Raw genomic sequence first — 18,526 nt, forward strand, 5'->3', positions numbered from 1 at the left:
TCGTTCTCATACTAACTTGATCGTCGGAGTGATCCCAGGGGAGAAGCCCCGCCATTCACTTCGGACAAGGAGGTCGACTTCGGACACACGAATTCACCTCACCTCATCTCAGAGAGGACTGATTCAGGTCGGCTTACTTATCCACCAAAAATCACCTCTTCAATTGGCGCCGTCTGTGGGAACGAGATAGCTATTAAAATGAGATCCACGCGCTCCAGAAGCGGAAGAGTTCCCTCAACTGGGGCTGGGCAGACCTCGGGTGCCCAGCAAGACCGCATATCTGAAGAGCCAGGGTCCCAAAGGACCCAGCCCAACAATGAGGACGCCATCGCCAAGATGGCCGAGTTTGTATCAGACAACCCTAACATTTTTGAGGAGCTAGGAAGGTACCTCAAAAGGCAGGGGAAAGAAAAAGCCGAGTCTTCCAAGAGGAGACCGACGAAGTCCCCTGAAGTGCCCTCAGGCGAGGACTCCGAAGATGGGCGTCTATCTCGGAGCACCTCCAGGCGAGTCTCATCCAAGGCAACCTCCAAGATTGCCTCCATCTCCCGAGCGTTTTCTCGGGGACTACTGGGAAAACGAGCCGAGGACCCACCTCGGCGCCCCGGGGGCCTAGCTACTGACTACATGAGGGCTCCGCCCTTCACTGATGACATCAATGGGGAGATGGTACCCCCAAACTTTAAGCTTCCAAATTTGCACACCTACGACGGCCGAGGTGACCCCGAGGATCACCTCCGCGCCTTCATCTCCGCATTCCGACTCTACTGCGTCCCCGACGCCGTGATCTGTCGGGCTTTCCCCATCTTCCTGCACGGGACCGCCCGGAAGTGGTTCTGGAGTTTAGAACCGGGGAGCATTTCCTCCCTGGATGAGCTGATAGACCGGTTCATCCACCGCTTTGTGTCGTCTCGACCAATAACAAAGACTTCAGCTTACCTCTTGAACCTGCAACAGGGTCAGGGCGAGTCACTTCGCTCGTACGCCCAAAGGTTCAACGAGGAGAATGTACAGATACCTGACCAGAACGAGCAAGTAACTATTGCTGCCTTCACCAACGGGTTAGTAGCAGGGATCTTTAACACCGAAATCCATCGGCAGTACCCCCGTACACTCCGGGAGCTCTGGGAAAGAGTGGACCAGGGAATCCGAAGTGAAGATGTAAATCGCATGAAGCGAGAAGCCCAAGCATCTCGTACGGGGCAAGATCCCCGGAGGAGGAAAGACACTGGCCGAGGTGAACCAGGCTCAAGTGGCACTTCAAACCAACCCCGAGACCGCCGAAGTGTCTTCGACCGGATCGTGAAAGGCAGATCGTCCACCTCGGACGCCGAGCTGACGCCCCTCAATTCGAGCCGGACCCACGTCCTGGCTGTGATGAGGCAGAATCACCTCGGTCGCAACCCTCCCGAAATTCCGGGGAGGAGAGATAAGAGGAACTCGAACCTCTACTGTGCCTACCACCGTGATGTAGGGCACGAGACTGAAGACTGCAATGACCTGAAGCGGGAAATCGAAAATTTGATCCGGCAGGGATACCTGAAGCAATTCGTCCGCAAGGATGGAGGCTTCAACCGAAGCGTCTCCCACCGGGAGAACCGAGGCCCCCGCCGAGACGACCGACGGGACACGAACATGCATTGCCGAGGTCCCGAAGACCGTAGGGAGGACAAGCAGCCCCCACGCGATGGCTCACCGGGCTACGGCCCCAACATCGCCGGGGTGATCAACACCATCGCGGGAGGACCAACGGGAGGAGACAGCCAGAACTCCCGGAAGCGGACCTACCGCCAGGCCGAGATGGAGGTGGCCGAGCCGAGCTCTCGGCTGTCCGAGGTCATCACCTACGGTCCCGCTGACCCCGTTCCTGCGGCCTCCAGCAATCATGAAGCTCTTGTGATTGAAGTCCTCACCAACAACTACGTAGTCAAAAAGGTCTACGTAGACCCCGGAAGCTCGGTAGACGTCTTGTACTACCGGACTTTCGAAAGTTTGAAGCTGACAAGGGAGCAACTCACTCCTGTCAGAACTCCCCTCGTGGGATTCGGGGGACACGTCGTCCACCCGGAAGGCATGTTGACCCTGGTGGTAACAATCGGGCGTCATCCACGCTGCCGAACTGTGCCTGTCAGTTTTGCAGTGGTCAAAGCAGACTCCCCCTACAATATGCTGATAGGCCGGCCCACGCTCAATGCCTTGAGAGCCGTATACTCCACCTACCACCTGAGCTTTAAATTCCCAACATCTGCGGGGGTGGCCGAGGTAAGCAGCGATGTGGGCGCCGCCCGGGAGTGCTACCTCGCCACCATTCAAGCAGCAGTCACCCCCCGGCCCTCACCGAGGTCAGAAGAAAAGAGGCCAGCGGTCCTCTCCATAGACTGCATCGACCCTCAGAAGGCAGAAGAGCCCAACAGGCTGGAGCCCGGGGATGAAGTGGAACTGGTGGTAGTGGATGAAGCGAAACCTGACCAAGTGGTCCAGGTAGGGGCGGGACTCCCCCCACCCCTGAAAGAAGAAATGATCTCCCTGATCAAAGACCACCGAGACGTCTTCGCGTGGTCCGCGGATGAAGTGGTCGGAGTGCCACCCGAGCTCATGACTCACCAACTCAACGTTGACCCGCAGGCCCGACCTGTGCGACAGAAACGAAGGCACTTCGGCCCCGAACGTAGCCAAGCCATATCGGATGAGGTCGACAAGCTCTTGCCGGCCAAGATGATCCACGAGGTCCAATATCCCACCTGGCTGTCCAATCCAGTCATGGTAAAAAAGGACACCGGGGGATGGAGAATGTGTGTCGACTTCACCGACCTCAACAAGGCCTGCCCCAAAGATTGCTATCCTCTGCCAAGGATAGACGCCCTCGTCGACGCGGCGATGGGGTATGAAATCCTCTGCTTCCTAGATGCCTTCAAAGGGTATCATCAAATAGGAATGAGTGAGGAGGAACAAGAGAAAACGGCGTTCTACACCGACCGAGGTACTTATTGTTACACTACCATGCCCTTCGGGCTAAAGAACGCCGGGGCGACCTACCAAAGGCTGATCAACCGACTCTTCCAGAATCAGATCGGCCGCAATGTGGAGGCCTATGTGGATGACATCCTCGTTAAAAGCCTCACCACTTCATCCTTTCTGTCAGACGTGAGGGAAGTCTTTGGTGTCCTGCGAGACTCGAGGATGAAGCTGAATCCCAAGAAGTGCGTCTTCGGCGTCACCTCGGGAAAATTCTTGGGGTATCTGGTTTCCCACCGGGGAATCGAGGCCAACCCCGACAAGGTGAAAGCCATTCATGACATGTCTCCACCCCGGAACATCCGAGAAGTCCAACGGCTGAATGGACGCCTGGCCGCGCTGAATCGCTTCCTGTCCCAATCAGCTGAGAAAGCTCTGCCTTTCTTTAAGGTGCTGAAAAATGCTGACCAGTTCGCCTGGACTGAGGAGTGTCAGGCTGCTTTCGACCAGCTGAAGCAGTACTTGCATCACCTACCAACTCTCGCTTCACCTCGGCCCGAGGAGAAGCTCTACCTCTACCTCTCCGCAGCCGACGAGGCTGTCAGCGCTGTGCTCATCCGAGATGAGGGCACCCAAGTGCCGGTCTACTACGTCAGCCGAGCCCTCCGCGGGCCGGAGACCCGATACACGCAAGTGGAAAAACTTGTGCTGGGGCTCGTCCACGCAGCTCGGCGGTTGAAACCCTACTTCTTAGCCCATCCCATCTCGGTCAGGACCGACCAGCCCATTCGGCAAATATTGGTGCGACCCGAAGCTTCTGGTCGCCTCACCAAGTGGGCTGTCGAATTGGGAGAATATGACTTGTCCTACGAGCCACGCACCGCCATAAAAGCTCAAGCTTTAGCTGACTTCCTTGCTGAGCTCACCTTCACGGAAGGTCCGGAGTCCACTTCAGCCTTACCCGAGGTGTCCACCTCATCCCTGTGGGCATTGTATGTCGATGGATCCTCTAATGGAGACGGCTGCGGAGCCGGACTGCTCCTGGAAGGACCTCAGGGGGAGGTTTGCTCTTACGCCCTCCGCTTTGACTTCCCGGCCACCAACAATGAAGCCGAGTACGAGGCTCTAATCGCTGGACTCCAGCTAGCCCGCAAGCTCGGCGCCCAGCAAATCCACGTCCGCAGTGACTCCCAGCTCGTGGTACGCCAAGTTATTGGTGAGTACGAGGCCAAGGATGAGACCATGCAACGGTACCTCTCCAAAGTTCACCAACTCACCTCGTACTTCAAGTCATTCGAAATCCAAAGGATCCCTCGGTCCCAGAATAAGCGAGCCGACGCCTTATCCCGGCTGGCTTCCACTTCATTCTCTGACCTCAACAAAACCGTCTTGGTGGAGGTCCTGAGTGAACCAGGGTACGTGGAAGAGGTGGCCTGCCCCGTGCACTCTGAAGAAACTTGGATGACCCCGTTCATCCTTTTCTTAGGTCAAGGAGTCCTTCCCGAAGACCGAGCTGAAGCAAGGAAGATACAACGCAAAGCCCCTCGGTATGCGCTCCGCGAGGGAGAACTATATAAGCGCTCCTACCTCGGCCCATGGTTGAGGTGTGTCACCCCCGAGGCAGGACGCGAGGTCCTCCACGAGATCCACGAGGGCCTATGTGGGGCTCACATCGGCCACAGGATGCTGGCTAAGAAGGCTATGCTCCTGGGATATTTTTGGCCCTCACTTCGGCAAGACTCTCAGGACCTCGTTCTCGGCTGCCCTTCCTGCCAAGTCCACGCACCCGAGCACCACCAGCCTTCAAATTTCATGGTCCCCATCACTTCACCCTGGCCGTTTGAGCAATGGGGGACAGACATCATAGGTCCCTTCCCCAAAGCCGTCGGGGGTTATACTTTCTTAGTAACCGCTGTGGATTACTTCACCAAGTGGGTCGAGGCCGAGCCACTTCGGACCATCTCAGGGCTGGCCATTCAAAAATTCTTTTGGAAGTGCATTATCTGCCGCTTCGGCATACCTCAGATCATCATTTCGGACAATGGGAGACAGTTTGCCGAGAACCCATTCAAGACTTGGTGCGAGAACCTCGGCATCAAACAACACTTCACTTCGGTAGGCCACCCTCAGGCCAATGGTCAAGCAGAGAACTTCAACCGAACTCTCCTGCATGGTCTCAAGACCCGACTACACCAAGCTGGGTCATCTTGGGTGGAGGAACTCCCCAGTGTCCTGTGGTCGTATCGAACCACGCCGAGGTCAGCGACGCAAGAGACCCCATTCTCCCTGACCTACGGCGCCGAGGCGGTCATCCCGGCTGAGATCCTTACCCCCAGCCCTCGGCTGGCAGCCTATGCCGCCGAGGTGAACGACGAAGAGAGGCAGCTGGACCTCGACCTCGTCGAAGAACGAAGGAACCTCGCCTCAGCCCGGATAGCTTCTTACAAGAACACACTGGCACACTACTACAATGCCCGCGTAAAACATCGTAGATTCCAACCTGGAGACTTGGTTCTGAGAAAAAACTCGATCAGCCGAGCTGAGCCCCAAGGCAAACTGTGTCCGAAATGGGAAGGCCCCTACCGGGTTGTCGAGTCTAATCTTAAGGGATATTGTAAGTTAAGCTACCGAGATGGCTCATTAGTGCCGAGGTCTTGGCACGCCGAGAACCTCAGATTGTATTATGTTTGAATTTTTAATCAAGTTATGACTTCGGAAATTGTGTTATTCTTCAACATCGGTATTACGCTATCAAAAAATAAGGGGGACAAGCAAGGGATGAAGTCAAAGCAAAGCAAGAAATTAAAGAGCTGAGATGAGAAGAAACAGACTTTCATTCAACAGAGGTGTTACAAAAAATACAAAGCCGAGGTCTGAGTGCTGCTCAACACTTCACCTCGGCCACCCCCTTAGAGCCTACGAGCCTAAACCCCCGTATCGGCTGCATCCCCGGTCTTGGCTCCCTCCCGGGGATCCTTTTCTTCGGCCTCCTTTCCGCCGGAGTGAAGTTCATCTCCATGCTCTTTGCCGACGTCTCCTTCGACGTCGTCCCCTCCGGCTTCGTCTCCCTCAGCGTCCTCTCCTCCAGCTTCTTCCACTTCCACCTCCTCGAACACTTCGTCGAGTTCGGACAACCACTTGTTGAACTCGACCTGGACTTCGGCCAAGTTCCTTCCCGCCTGGATGCCTTCGGCCATCCGATCGCATAGCTCCTTGGAGTCCTCGTTATAGCTGGTATGGTTTTTCAGAGACTCCAAGACTTCGGAGGGGAGGTGAGCCGCAGCCTCGTCAACGGCCGATGTGAAGCCAAACATGAAGTTAGGCGTAAGTAGTTGGCCGAGGTCCTTGATGAAGGCCTCGGACTTCCGAAAAGCGTCTACGGCCGAGGCTCCGGCACCCTCGAGAGCTTGCTCGTGGGATTTCTTCACCTCGTCCCCCCTCTTCTGCTCCTCTTCGAGGGCCGATCTGAGACTGTTCATAGTAGCCGCGGCCTCCTCATCTCTCACCTCGGCCTCCTTAAGCCGTCTTTCGAGCTCGGCCTTCTCGGACTCGGACACCAACAGTTTTTTCTCCAACTTGGAGATTTGATTTTGCAGCTTGCCGGTGTCCTGTTCCTCGACCAGAGCACAGTAGCGGTGTGCCATCTCGGCCACAAAGGCCGAGGTGGAAGCTGTGGACACCATGAGGCTCTGGACCATCTCAGCCGGAGTTAGTTTCTTCATAAACTCCAAATCCCTTGGCAAAGGGGAGTGCATTACTAGCTCTTGGGCGACCCGAGGATGCTGGCACCTGTCGTTGACAGAAATCTTCCAGTCCGGGCACCAATGCCCGCCGGGGTGCGTCTTGTCGTCTCCGCGAAACACTGGGGGGCTATGGAAACGATTCCATAGCGAGGTCCCCGACACCGGGTTGACTGGAGGCTTCAGCTGCTTGCCTCGGCCAGAAGGAGGTGTGACTGTTGTGACAACTCCAAGGGGAACTCCCTCTGGCACGGACGAGGTGGACCCCGTAGCAGCGGTGGCCGAGCTGCTTTGACCAACCGGGGTGGGAGTGCTCTTGGCCGCCGAGGTCTTGGCAGCCTGCCCTTGCGATTTCTTCTTCGGCGGAGGTGCCGACGTCTCATCAGAGCTCTTCCTCTTCTGCCTTTTGGCCACTTCGGACGAGCCCGATACGACGATGTCGGACAGTTTAGTCACTGCACAAAAAACAAATATTATCATATGTCTTAGCCGAAGTGAAAGCAAAGTTATGAAAGAAAATTACAAGGAATCTTAAGTTTGGTGGAAGTGAAGGGAGCTCTGTCAGGACGGAGCAAAGCTCGGCTGATTCCCCCGTCAACCAGCACGGCTTCGGGGTAGTCCAGACTGTATATCCGAAGTCCCGACCTCATCAGCTTCTGGAAGTCCTCCTCCTTGGCATCCCCAGCGGAAGGATCGGCCTTCGCTTTGATTGGCCTCCACCAGAAACCTCTAGGGAAGTCCACTTCGGACACAAAGAAGAAGTCGCGTTTCCAATTCTTGATCGAGCTGGGAGAACCGACCACCAACTTCGGAATGGCATTGTTCCGGTTGCTGACAAAAAACCATCCCTTGTCTGTCCCGTGCGCCTTAAGGGTATAACATCGGCGGAAGAGGTCGACAGAGGGAGCCACCTCCTGATGTCGGCACAGCATCTCGAACCCTATAATGATGCGGATCGCGTTCGGGGCGAGTTGGGTAATCCTCACGCCGAAGTGACGAAGCAAGTCCCTGAAGAACCTTGACGTGGGCATCCTCAGCCCGGCCTCTAACTGTTGGACATAGATGGCCACTGTGCCCAAGGGGGGCTTTTCGGCTGAGTCATCAGCTCCGGCCGGAATGATCTCGTACCCCGACCGGAAAGGGTACTTGTTCATCACCTTCACGGCCCTATCTCTTCGGATGCGACTTCTAAACTTCGGCATCTTGCCGAAGTCGATGTTGGCTAGGTCCTCGGGAGCGACAGGCTCCAGGGCGTCCTCGTCGTGTGGTGTCTCGGCGCCGAGCTCCTCGTTGTAGTCCACCTCGGAACCACCCTCGCTCATCTCGGATGACTCCAACTCCGAGGCTGCCCCACTGGCTCCCGCCTCGGTTGATCCCTTCTCAGAACTCGGGGTCGACCCTTCCGAACTAGATGTCGTCGCTTCTTCCCCAGGATCCGGCCTCACCTCGGTCAGGTGGCTCGGAGTTATGGTCTCTTTGTGGGTCTTAGCCGTTTTGGCCATGGGTGAAAGACGAAATAAGAAAGAAGAAGGGTACTTACTATTGCCTACGGAACTGGACGAAGTGGATGACCTCGGATCTGATCTCGGCTACTACTCCGATCTCGGCTACTATATTGACCTCGGCTACGCTCGCGAACTTTGCGGGTCTCGGATGAAAATGAAAGGTGTGAGAAGTGCGATGAGGGGGACCCCCCCTATTTATAAGGGTTTGGGGAGAATCCGAAGAGGCGGCAAGAATGCGAAAGGACGGCCACGTTCGAATTCAAAACGTCGTGCCTCCCTCTCTCCTCATTAATACCCCGTCCTTTCAGCTGACACCCTCTGCACGAAACGTCCCACTACTTCACGACGCGACGGTTACCAGTGACCACGTCCTGTCAACTGACACGTCCACGTGTCGCGTCCCCGCATCTTCCGGGGCAGTTTCGGGACTCCGGCTCTCTACGACTTCGGCACAAGAAAGCCTCGGAACCTCCCTAGCCCGGAGCTCCCGAGGCTTGGGGGGCTTATTGAGGATGCTCACCTCGGCCGCCCCGCATGTCCGAGGTGACCTCACCTCGTCCGACATCAGAGCTCACCCGTGCCTCGGGGATATCCCTTAAGCTCGGCCGGATCCCTAGTCTACCGTGTAGGTGACCTCGGCACCTCCACCTCAGCTGCACGCGGACGAGGCAAGTCACCTGACATCATCCGGGATCAGTGCTTTATCTGAAAAGCACTGTCGCACTTAATGACTACTGCAAAGGACTCCTCGTCACCCTGTCCAGGCGGCTACAGTGTCAGAGTCAGACCTCCTGACACGGGACAGAGCCGTAATGACCAGAGGGTGGGTCCCACCAGCATAAGCCCTCCGCTTTGTCCTCTACTCTCCCTCTATAAATACCCCAGACACACTCCCAACAAGTAAGCACACACTGTTCATTTGCTCATACTCTAGCATATTTCTCGTTCTCATACTAACTTGATCGTCGGAGTGATCCCAGGGGAGAAGCCCCGCCATTCACTTCGGACAAGGAGGTCGACTTCGGACACACGAATTCACCTCACCTCATCTCAGAGAGGACTGATTCAGGTCGGCTTACTTATCCACCAAAAATCACCTCTTCACACCGAAACTCCAAACAGGCCTAATCACCCTTTGTTATATGGCAAGGATATAAAAAGCCAAAAAAAAAAAAAACTAAAAACATAACTGGGAGCAATCCTCTCTTTCTTTGGGGGAGGTATATTGATTACCTTGGAAAGTTGTTCAATAATAATCTCGAATTTACATACATACTCACGAATGCTCATTTGCTCCTGAAAAATCATCATCCATGTTTCGCTTTAACACCTTTACTAATTGGCACCATTGGACTTAGCCGTGAAATCTTTGTCAGCATTCACAATAAAAGAAGATAAAGGAGATGATACTTGCTCTTATTTTTAACTCTTTACACTTAGCAGTAAATTGTTGTGAACTTGCAAGGTATAGCTATAAACTGTGATTTTTTTACATGTAACAAATGCATAATTTGCTCGCATATAATAAATCAAATCAGTAATTTTACTCGATTCTCTCAACAACGTTGGTCCAGAATACAAAGTTGTGTTTGGATTGTAATTTTCTGGAGTTTTTATAGAAAATGTACTGTAGCGATTTGATATATGTAAGATAAAAAAATGATTGAAAAATGTTTTAAATGTTTCAAAAACTCAATCAAATAAGCAGAAATATAAAAGTACCTGAAAATGAGTATAGAGCGCACGAAAGTAACTGTTAACCATTTTTTTAAGTGTAAATAGGAGGTATTGAATTCGGGACCTCTCCATGGAACTCCCTGACTTGAGAGTATTTTAAGCAACTGATTTTAGAGCATCAAACACAGATTTAAGTGTCTCAGAAATTCCAAAAAGAAAATAGAAAAATAAGAAAATAAAGGGAATATTCACGTACTTTGACGACTTCATGAAAACGGAAGTACTCGCACGTGTCAAACGCAGCAGTAAAGCCAGGTGTTCAAAACGACGGCAGTCATGGTAAAACATAGTAGCAGAGGCAGCCACATTTTCAATAAAGTGAGGGAACGAGGGATGCCCCTCGTGAGCAATCTGCCAACCCCCCATCCCCACCCCTACCCCTCTAGCCAAACCGCTTCTTCAACTCCTTCATTCGTCATCCACCTTTTCACACTCAATCCTATTCTCGTCTAGTCTAGTTTTCCTCTTCAAATAATACTACTACTAGAGAATATATAGGAGGCAAACGGGTGGAGGAAGAATCAAGAAAGAAAATCGTAACATGACAGCTGCCGGCGGTGGGTCATCATCGGGGAGGTTACCCACTTGGAAAGAAAGAGAGAATAATAAGAGAAGAGAAAGAAGGAGAAGAGCCATAGCTGCCAAGATTTTTTCTGGCTTACGAGCTCAGGGCAACTATAAGCTTCCTAAACACTGTGATAATAACGAAGTCTTGAAAGCTCTCTGTTCTGAGGCTGGTTGGATTGTTGAAGACGATGGAACTACCTATCGCAAGGTAAATGACACTATTTATTTTTACAAATTTCTCGGCTTCAGATCTGTATCCATGCGTATTTATGTTTTCTTCTTTTTCCTCAACTACAATAGACTGGGATGTTCATGTAATATTGTTATTTTCTTGGTTATGAGAATATCGCAAGTATCGATTTTGATGTATACTGCGGAGAAATTCCGATAATCTTTGAAGGTTAATTTTTGTCCTGCTAGTATGATTATAATTGTTTGCTGTTTGGCTGGGATCCCAGTGGGGGGTTTGATCCGTGAAATTACTTGTTGACCGGGCAAAATTTTTTCTCTACTAGTTGGTTCTTAATTTACTGGTTTTTAGCTTCATAAGATAACCTGCGTAGTTGTAAAACTGGGTTTGAGTTCCAAATAACTTTTTATTTTTTTCAATTTTAGTGTAGGCTGTAAGGTGTTCATGATTCCCATAAATGACTGAGTGTTCAACTTCATAACTTCAACTGCCATTTGCGTTGAATTGTTTTCTGTCCAAATGGTCTTCTTTTCCTGCTTTCCTGAACTTAAGCAAATCTGCATTTTGTTTTTGCTCTTTATTAGTCCTGTTTTAGATTTCTTTCTTTCCTTTAATTGTTCGACATTTTTCTTTTGGTAATTAGTGTGATCAAGAGATTAGTGCACTCCTGAAAGAGATGGTTTGAAGCACTTTTTTTCCCATTGCCTTATAGGCTAGTCAGATGGTATTCAAAATTTCAACTCATTCAAATGCTAATGTTCGCAATGATCTGATTTACACAGGGAGGGAAACCACCCCTGGTTGAGTTAACAGGTGCTTCAGCTAGTATCAGTGCATGTTCATCTATCCAACCAAGCCCAGCATCCTCTTCCTTTCCTAGTCCTGCACCTTCTTACCATGCCAGTCCTGGGTCATCCTCGTTTCCCAGCCCCTCTCGTGGCGATACAAACCCCCCATCTTACATTCTTCCTTTCCTCCACAATTTAGCTTCCATTCCCAACTCCCTACCTCCTCTACGTATATCCAACAGTGCCCCTGTAACCCCTCCTCTTTCTTCCCCAACTAGAGGTTCAAAGCGTAAACCTGATTGGGAGCCTCTTTCTCATATCAAATTACCGCCTTCATTGCCGCACTCTCTTTTTGCTGCTTCAGCACCATCGAGTCCTACACGACGTCAGCATTTCACACCTGCCACAATTCCAGAATGCGATGAGTCTGATATATCCCCAGTCGAGTCTGCTCGCTGGGTGAGTTTCCAGACAGCCCCAGCTGCTCCATCTTCACCCACATTCAACCTTGTGAAACCTGCCACTCTGCAAAATCATCAGGATGTAGTCGATGGTCGTGGACAGTTTCCCTGGGGTGCAGGGGCACAAAGGGGATGTGGCTCTGAATTTGCATTTGAGAGTTGCACAGTGAAGGCATGGGAAGGTGAAAGAGCACATGAAATTGGGGTGGATGACTTAGAGCTCACCCTGGGGAGTGGAAAGGCCCATGGTTAAGCCTCCTGTCTAGATAGTTGATGATAGAAGATGAACGCAAAAGGACTCACTAGGGTCTTCATATCTGCATAATTTCTTATCACTACATTGTAATCTGTTTCTGCTGGTGGAGGTCTCTTGATCTCCTCTTTGATGCTTGCTGCCAGATTTGCTTCCGCTATGAAGTCACAGACTTGTTAGCCTCCATTGCTGTATTTTCAGATACTGTCGACCACCAAAAAGCATTACTCTTGATGCATATAATGAGGACTGGAGAGTAGAGGAAGTAAAGGGGTGGCGTAATATTTTTTCTTTCTTGTTTATATTAGATTCTTTCTTTAAGGTTGTCACTGATTAGAGGACATCTATTCAGTTAATTACTTGTCACATAATTTGGGGCTGGAGAATGTGTTTCTCTTGTAGACATAACTAAAACGTTGAAATTGAGTTGATTAATGGTTGATTGATCAGTATTCTTGCTGGCAAGTTTAACAGCCATTTGTTTCTTGCTTTTGTGTGTTAACATTTGCCAACCTAGTCTTGAGTGAAGTTGATCATGGAAGAGCGTGATATTGTCATCTTGTTTGTCCGATCGCCTTCAAGAGGTGATGACATGGTACTAAGTTGAGATTGGAAACATCCTCCAACAATCACTGCAAGGTTTAGGGTTATCAGGTTTAGAAATATTCCAGCTCAATAATCACTGCAGAGACATTTTCAGCTTGGTGCCAAGAGACTTGTGGCATTAATCGGGTAAGAAAATTGATCATATTTGTGACTAATGGAATGCAAACAGATTGATGGTTGAAGAAACAGAAGAAACTTTGCACACCAGAAGGGAAAGGAAAGATAAAAAGGAGGGAGGAGCTGAAAGAGACAGATCCTAGTTAAGTCCATTTGTTACATGATGATAAATAGATGAAGAGGGATATGATTATTGTTATCCAAATGCGAGTAATACTAAACTGTTATAGTTTCTGCAATTTGTTGGCTTCGTGGGTCAAACTTGAAAGGAGAGCATCTTAGAACAATATAATAATACCTCTAAATAGGGGCCCTTACCATGTGCCTGTCAGCTGTGTGTGTGTGCGTGTTTTTTTTTTCTTTCTTTCTTCTTTAAGTTGTAACCCCCCATGTGACCATTCTCACGCGTGATGTTACAATGTGTCAACCGTATTAATAACTTCAGCTAGAAAACAAAAAGTGAAATAGAAAAACAAATTTGCAGTATCTTTGGCGTCCAATTCAACTTACCTCAATCTCCATATCCGATGATACAACATACAAGGAGGGTTCCTTAATCTAGTGAAAAGCTGCAGACAGTGACGGAGCCAGGATTTTTTTTTTGGGGGGGCCAAAATTTTTTCCTAATAAAATTATCTTAATTATTATGTTCAAAATAATTTTCTTCTATTTAAATATATAACATCTAAAACTATCAAATATTAAATTTAATTATATAGGCATGTCTATTCATAAATATACCGTAGAGTTATAACAAAAATTAACAAAAAAGATATCCTTTGATTAAATATCTTATAACATCACAAACCATCCAATTTGCACATTATGAGAAGATGCTCTCCAATATGTCACCTATGCAATATATATATATATATATATATATATAACCTTGTAATATAAATGTAACTATTTTCAATTAAAAAAAGATAAAAGTTATGTTAGCATACTTTGAAATTTCAACATCTTTTCTTAGAAGTAAATTGAGCTCTAAGCTCTTTCATAAAACTAAATTCATCTATGATTGAATCACTGCTAAATTTTTCAGCAACCTTCTTTTCTATATACACAGTTAGACAATCATTCAAGAAATTATCTTCCATCTTGTTTTGGAGCTTTGTCTTGATTATTTTCATAATTGAAAATGCCCGCTCTGAAGTTGCAGTTGATACAGGAAGAGTAAGAACAAGTCGAATCAATCTATCAATAACATGATATATCACTGATTTTCTTGTCTTCACCAAGCCTTGACATAACTCATTAATACCAGATAATTCTTGCAATTCAGGATGATTTGGAATGTCGAGCTCAAAATGTTGAAGTTCTATTCTTAGACGTACTAGTTCTTGCTCCATAAAATCATTTGGATAGAACTTCTCTGCAAGTTTACAAATATCATCAATCTTGAACAGCATAAATCCATTTCTAGGATCTAAAGCAGTGCTCAAAATAAGCAATTCCACGGTATGATCATTAAACCTGCTATGTAACTCTTGCAATTGATAATCAATTGTTGCAAGAAATATATCCACTCGATAATAATGCCCCACACTAATCTCATCATGATGACTTCGAGATCTACCACGTCTTGCAATATATTGAGCATTCATACATGGGATATCAATTTGATGTTGCTCACAAAATAATTTAACTTTCACCAAGAAATCATCCCATCCCGAATCTCGAAAAGTCTTCAGTAGCTTTGTTGTGCTTGAGACAAGATGCATTGCATTCAAAATATCTTGAGATTTATGTTGTAATGCTATATAAAGAAGATGAGTAATTTCCATAATGTCTTTCATAAGATGCAAAGTGAAAACAAACTTAAAGGATAACAACTGATTCAAAGCAAAATTTGCATCTCTACGTTAAGAGTATGAACCTCCATCTACTGCAATGTTACTTAAAACCACACAAGTAGCATTGAACATTTTCAGTAAACTAGAAATAGAATCCAAATGAGAACCCCAACGAGTATCTCCAGTTCGTTTTAAAGTGCCAATTTGATTAAGCTCCCTTCCAGTTTCAAGTTCACCATTAGCAATCTTAGTAGCAACTTCAATTGCTTGAGCCTCCTTTAATTCATCATTACGTTTGTTAGATGCAGTAACAATGTTGATAATGAAAACTAAATTGGAGAAGAATTGGTGAACAGAAACTACTTCTCTAGAAACTGCAACTAAAGCAAGTTGAAGCCTATGAGCCAAACAATGAATGTAATAGGCATATGGACATTCATGGCAAATTAAAGCTTGCAGGCCATTCCATTCAAAGATGACTAATTCATATATATATATATATATATCATCTCTCATAATATAAACTAAAATTGAAAAAATTTAGGGGGGGCCAATTTTATTTTACACACATATTTACATATTATGAATTAAAATTCTCAAAACTTAGGGGGGGCCATGGCCCCCCTCTGCCCCCCCTTGGCTCCGTCATTGGCTGCAGATGCACTTGGGAATTTAGGAGTTCATACAGTTGGGTATTCAATCTACCTGCGCAAATCCGAGGGAGAAAGCTTAAGTGCATTCAACCCGATTCAGAAACATACGTCTGTCTGACTTCAGGCATGAGCTCAAACACTGAACCTAAGAGCAATCTATTATTATTATTTTACTGGATACGATAGATCTACACTATTCTATACTAATATACTAAGGCGGGAGGAACCTGAAGAAATGTCCAAGAACAATTCGGAGGGGATTAATTTGAGCAATCTATTAAACTATACTAAGTACTATATAATAACTTGTTTTCTTTCCACGTAAAGCCTGTCTTGGTACAATTATCGTCAGCATCAGAAATATGTTGCGTCGGTCGCGCATTGGGTCAATGGACTTTCCTCTCTGTAGTTGTACTTCTATCGTTGAATGAATATATACAACGAAGCATGCTCAAAATGGCAAAAAATTTTTATTTTTATTTTTTAACTCTTGTGTTTGTCCTCTGCCGCTCTACCAATATGAATGTAAACAAGGGTGGGTCACGGGTCAAAGTAAACTCTTTTAGATTTGTATTTGAAGCCAATAACAAAAATTATACGGACAGGGGAAGAGTGGAAGACTTTCGCTTTTAACGGGACTAATAATCGTACATGCATTTTCTTTTCTCTTTTTCATTCTTTGTTGGCTTGTTAGCCTTCAAAATGGCTGTAAAGATACTCCTGTTCAGGGTTTATAAAAGAGGTCACTACTATACTTTTCAAGTAATTTCTTGAAAAAAGATTGCTCATGAAAATATTGAATTTCCTTAAATTTAAGTGGTTCATTTAGATGGAATTGGTATTGGCGCTGTCGTAATTCTTTCTTGACTCAATTAGGCGTGCAATATTATTAAATTTAAGGAGCATTATTGTTCTTTTTATGTGATTAAATAAAAAAAAAATCTAGGATTTCAGATCTATATGTATTTGTCTCATGTTTGTTTGATGTATTTTTTTTTGTTATTAGTGCAGATTTATTGAATGAAACGTTCTTTTCTATCAAAAAGAGAGAGAGAGAAAAAAAAAATCTACGGGAGTTTCATTAACAATTATGAGAATCAACATCAGCTCCCTCATCTAAACTCAATTCTCATTTCTCAGCACTAATTTCCTTTCGTCAGGACGTTAATCAAAAGTTGATGACTGGCCAAATCTGTCAAAGCTCATAGTACACATTTCTGACAAATAATTATAATCATTTCAAACTCTAAAATGATTATTGCTCCCTTTAGGTTAATTTTGACAACATCTGTTAAAGATAATTATAATCATTTTGAACTCTAAAATGATTATTGCTCCGTTTAGGTTATTCTGAGAACATCTGTAAAAGATAAATTACAGGCACGTCTTAGTTAATTTTGGGAGCCGTTTAATTTATCACTCATATGCATTTTCTAACTTCCTCTTGTTAATTCAACAAAGGAAATGCAATAATTTAGATTTTAGAGCGGGCTCCATCCTTCGTCAGGAAGAGCCAATGAGCTTCTCAGTGGGCTCACAATGCCTTCCTTTTACAGGAAGGGCCAGTGACCTGTCGAGTGGGCTCCATTGTGAGTAAGCATTTTGGATTGCCTGTTAGTAAGACCACGTTCGGGTGGTAGCCGCTTGGGCCCAACTAGATCACTGATCTGGGCTACGTTGTTATTGCCTAACATTCAATTCTGCACCATGTGTAAGAGTTCAGATTACAAATAAAATTGTGTCCGGCCCAAGATCTTTTAGCAATACGACAGCGTTTTAAGCATTTTGGCGCTTACCGCTAGAGCTGTTAAACGAGCCGAGTCGAGCTCGAGTATACAATCGAGCTCGACTCGAACCTCTAATCGAGCTAGCTCGAGCTCGCTCGATTAGTAATTCGAGCTCTACAAGGCGCTCGAACTCGACTCGATGTGCTGATAGAAAACTCGAGCTCGGGCTCGAGCTCGAGTTTTGAAATCGAGCCGCCGAGCTCGAAGCTCGAACTCGAGCTCGCCATTCAACTTCTTAATTTGGCTTGGCACCACTCCAATCTATTTTAGTACTAGTAGCAGCAGTAGTATTATTATTTATTTATTTAAAACAAAAGCCAAAAAAAAAAAAAAGTAAACCCACATATGCTTTATGTAAATCACTTTGTCGAGGGGGTCATTAACCACATTTTGAGTACAACATCCTGCTACATTTTATCATTATTATGAACATGAACAAACAAATGTAAGCAGAGCAGAGCAGGGACTGGAGGGGGCAAAAATAGCAGTAGCAACAGCAACAACAACAACGATGGTCATAATAATAATGATAAGAAGAAGAAAGGAACACGGATGGATGTTCTCGAGTACAAAATTTACTTTAAAATCTTGGAAATAAATCTCTCTCGCTGCATATATATATATATATATATATGTATGTATATATATCATATACACTTGACACTTGTCCAGTGTGAAAGTGAAAGAGAGACTTTTGCTCAAGCTCCTGTATTTTTCGCCTGAGGAGCATTAGCAACTCAAAAATTGGCCACAGATCTACGTCTGACCAGTTTCACCAGCATTTCCAGGCCTGGTATTTAACAGAGGTTGCAATGCTTTGACTACGATGCTCATGTTGGGTCGGAAATCAGCTTCATATTGCACGCACAACGCAGCAACAGCAACCATCTGCATTTCAAAAATTAAAAAAACCGCAATTGGTGCAAAATGGACACCTGCTTTAATTTACTTGACTCTCTACAAATAAACATGACATCCCAGGTGGCTCCGTATAGCGCTGCTCCATATGGTGGTTGCGGCTGTGAAACGGGAAAGAGATGACAGAAAGGGGAAATCAAAAATTAGGGATGGCGCCTGGCAGTGAGAATGAAGTCTGCAGGGTGCGGCGTGAGAATGGAGGCTGCGGAGTGCGGCGGCGTGAGAATGGCAGCTGCGGCTGTGGAACGGGAAAATAGATGACAGAAAGGGGAAATAAAAAATTAGGGCTGTGGAACGTGAGAATGGCGGTGGTGAGAATGGAGGCTGAGGGATGCGGCGTGAGAATGGAGGCTGAGGGATGCGGCGTACGGTGGCGTGAAAATGAAGGCTGCGGGGTGACGGCTGTGGGAGGAGAAAATGAAAGACCAAAGAAGGAAAGCATGAATTAGGGCT

At 47.0% G+C, this 18,526-nt stretch overlaps 3 protein-coding genes across 3 annotated transcripts; 2 read left to right on the forward strand and 1 right to left on the reverse strand.

Annotated features, from left to right (window-relative positions):
* The first annotated feature begins 198 nt into the window (after positions 1–198).
* LOC113777946 lies at positions 199–5,646 on the forward strand. Its single transcript, XM_027323183.1, has one exon. It carries the CDS (start codon positions 199–201, stop codon positions 5,644–5,646), a length of 5,448 nt encoding a protein of 1,815 aa, XP_027178984.1.
* A 4,631-nt stretch (positions 5,647–10,277) lies between these two features.
* Positions 10,278–12,682, forward strand: LOC113777704 (BES1/BZR1 homolog protein 2-like). The gene is made up of 2 exons (XM_027322874.1): positions 10,278–10,712; positions 11,477–12,682. Exons 1-2 carry the CDS (start codon positions 10,479–10,481, stop codon positions 12,194–12,196), a joined length of 954 nt encoding a protein of 317 aa, XP_027178675.1. The 5' UTR covers positions 10,278–10,478; the 3' UTR covers positions 12,197–12,682.
* On the reverse strand, positions 12,279–18,161 carry LOC113777947. The gene is made up of 5 exons (XM_027323185.1): positions 18,105–18,161; positions 17,916–18,043; positions 14,799–15,112; positions 14,065–14,711; positions 12,279–12,335 (listed from the first exon to the last, which is right to left on the reverse strand). The coding sequence occupies exons 1-5, from the start codon at positions 18,159–18,161 to the stop codon at positions 12,279–12,281; spliced, it is 1,203 nt and encodes a 400-aa protein (XP_027178986.1).
* Positions 18,162–18,526: the final 365 nt, after the last annotated feature.

The sequence above is a fragment of the Coffea eugenioides genome, chromosome 7, assembly GCF_003713205.1.
Source record: "Coffea eugenioides isolate CCC68of chromosome 7, Ceug_1.0, whole genome shotgun sequence".
Taxonomy (NCBI): domain Eukaryota; kingdom Viridiplantae; phylum Streptophyta; class Magnoliopsida; order Gentianales; family Rubiaceae; genus Coffea; species Coffea eugenioides.

Excerpts from the sequence above, each read along its gene's own strand:
- LOC113777946 (XM_027323183.1), top strand. The coding sequence starts at position 199 with ATGAGATCCACGCGCTCCAGAAGCGGAAGAGTTCCCTCAACTGGGGCT.
- LOC113777704 (XM_027322874.1), top strand. The coding sequence starts at position 10,479 with ATGACAGCTGCCGGCGGTGGGTCATCATCGGGGAGGTTACCCACTTGG. Across the intron at positions 10,713-11,476 it reads ATGGAACTACCTATCGCAAG|GGAGGGAAACCACCCCTGGT; the intron begins GTAAATGACACT and ends TGATTTACACAG.
- LOC113777947 (XM_027323185.1), bottom strand. The coding sequence starts at position 18,161 with ATGGAGCAGCGCTATACGGAGCCACCTGGGATGTCATGTTTATTTGTA. Across the intron at positions 18,044-18,104 it reads GTTTATTTGTAGAGAGTCAA|ATGGTTGCTGTTGCTGCGTT; the intron begins GTAAATTAAAGC and ends TTTGAAATGCAG. Across the intron at positions 15,113-17,915 it reads GCTGGTGAAACTGGTCAGAC|GCTTCAACTTGCTTTAGTTG; the intron begins GTAGATCTGTGG and ends TTTGGCTCATAG.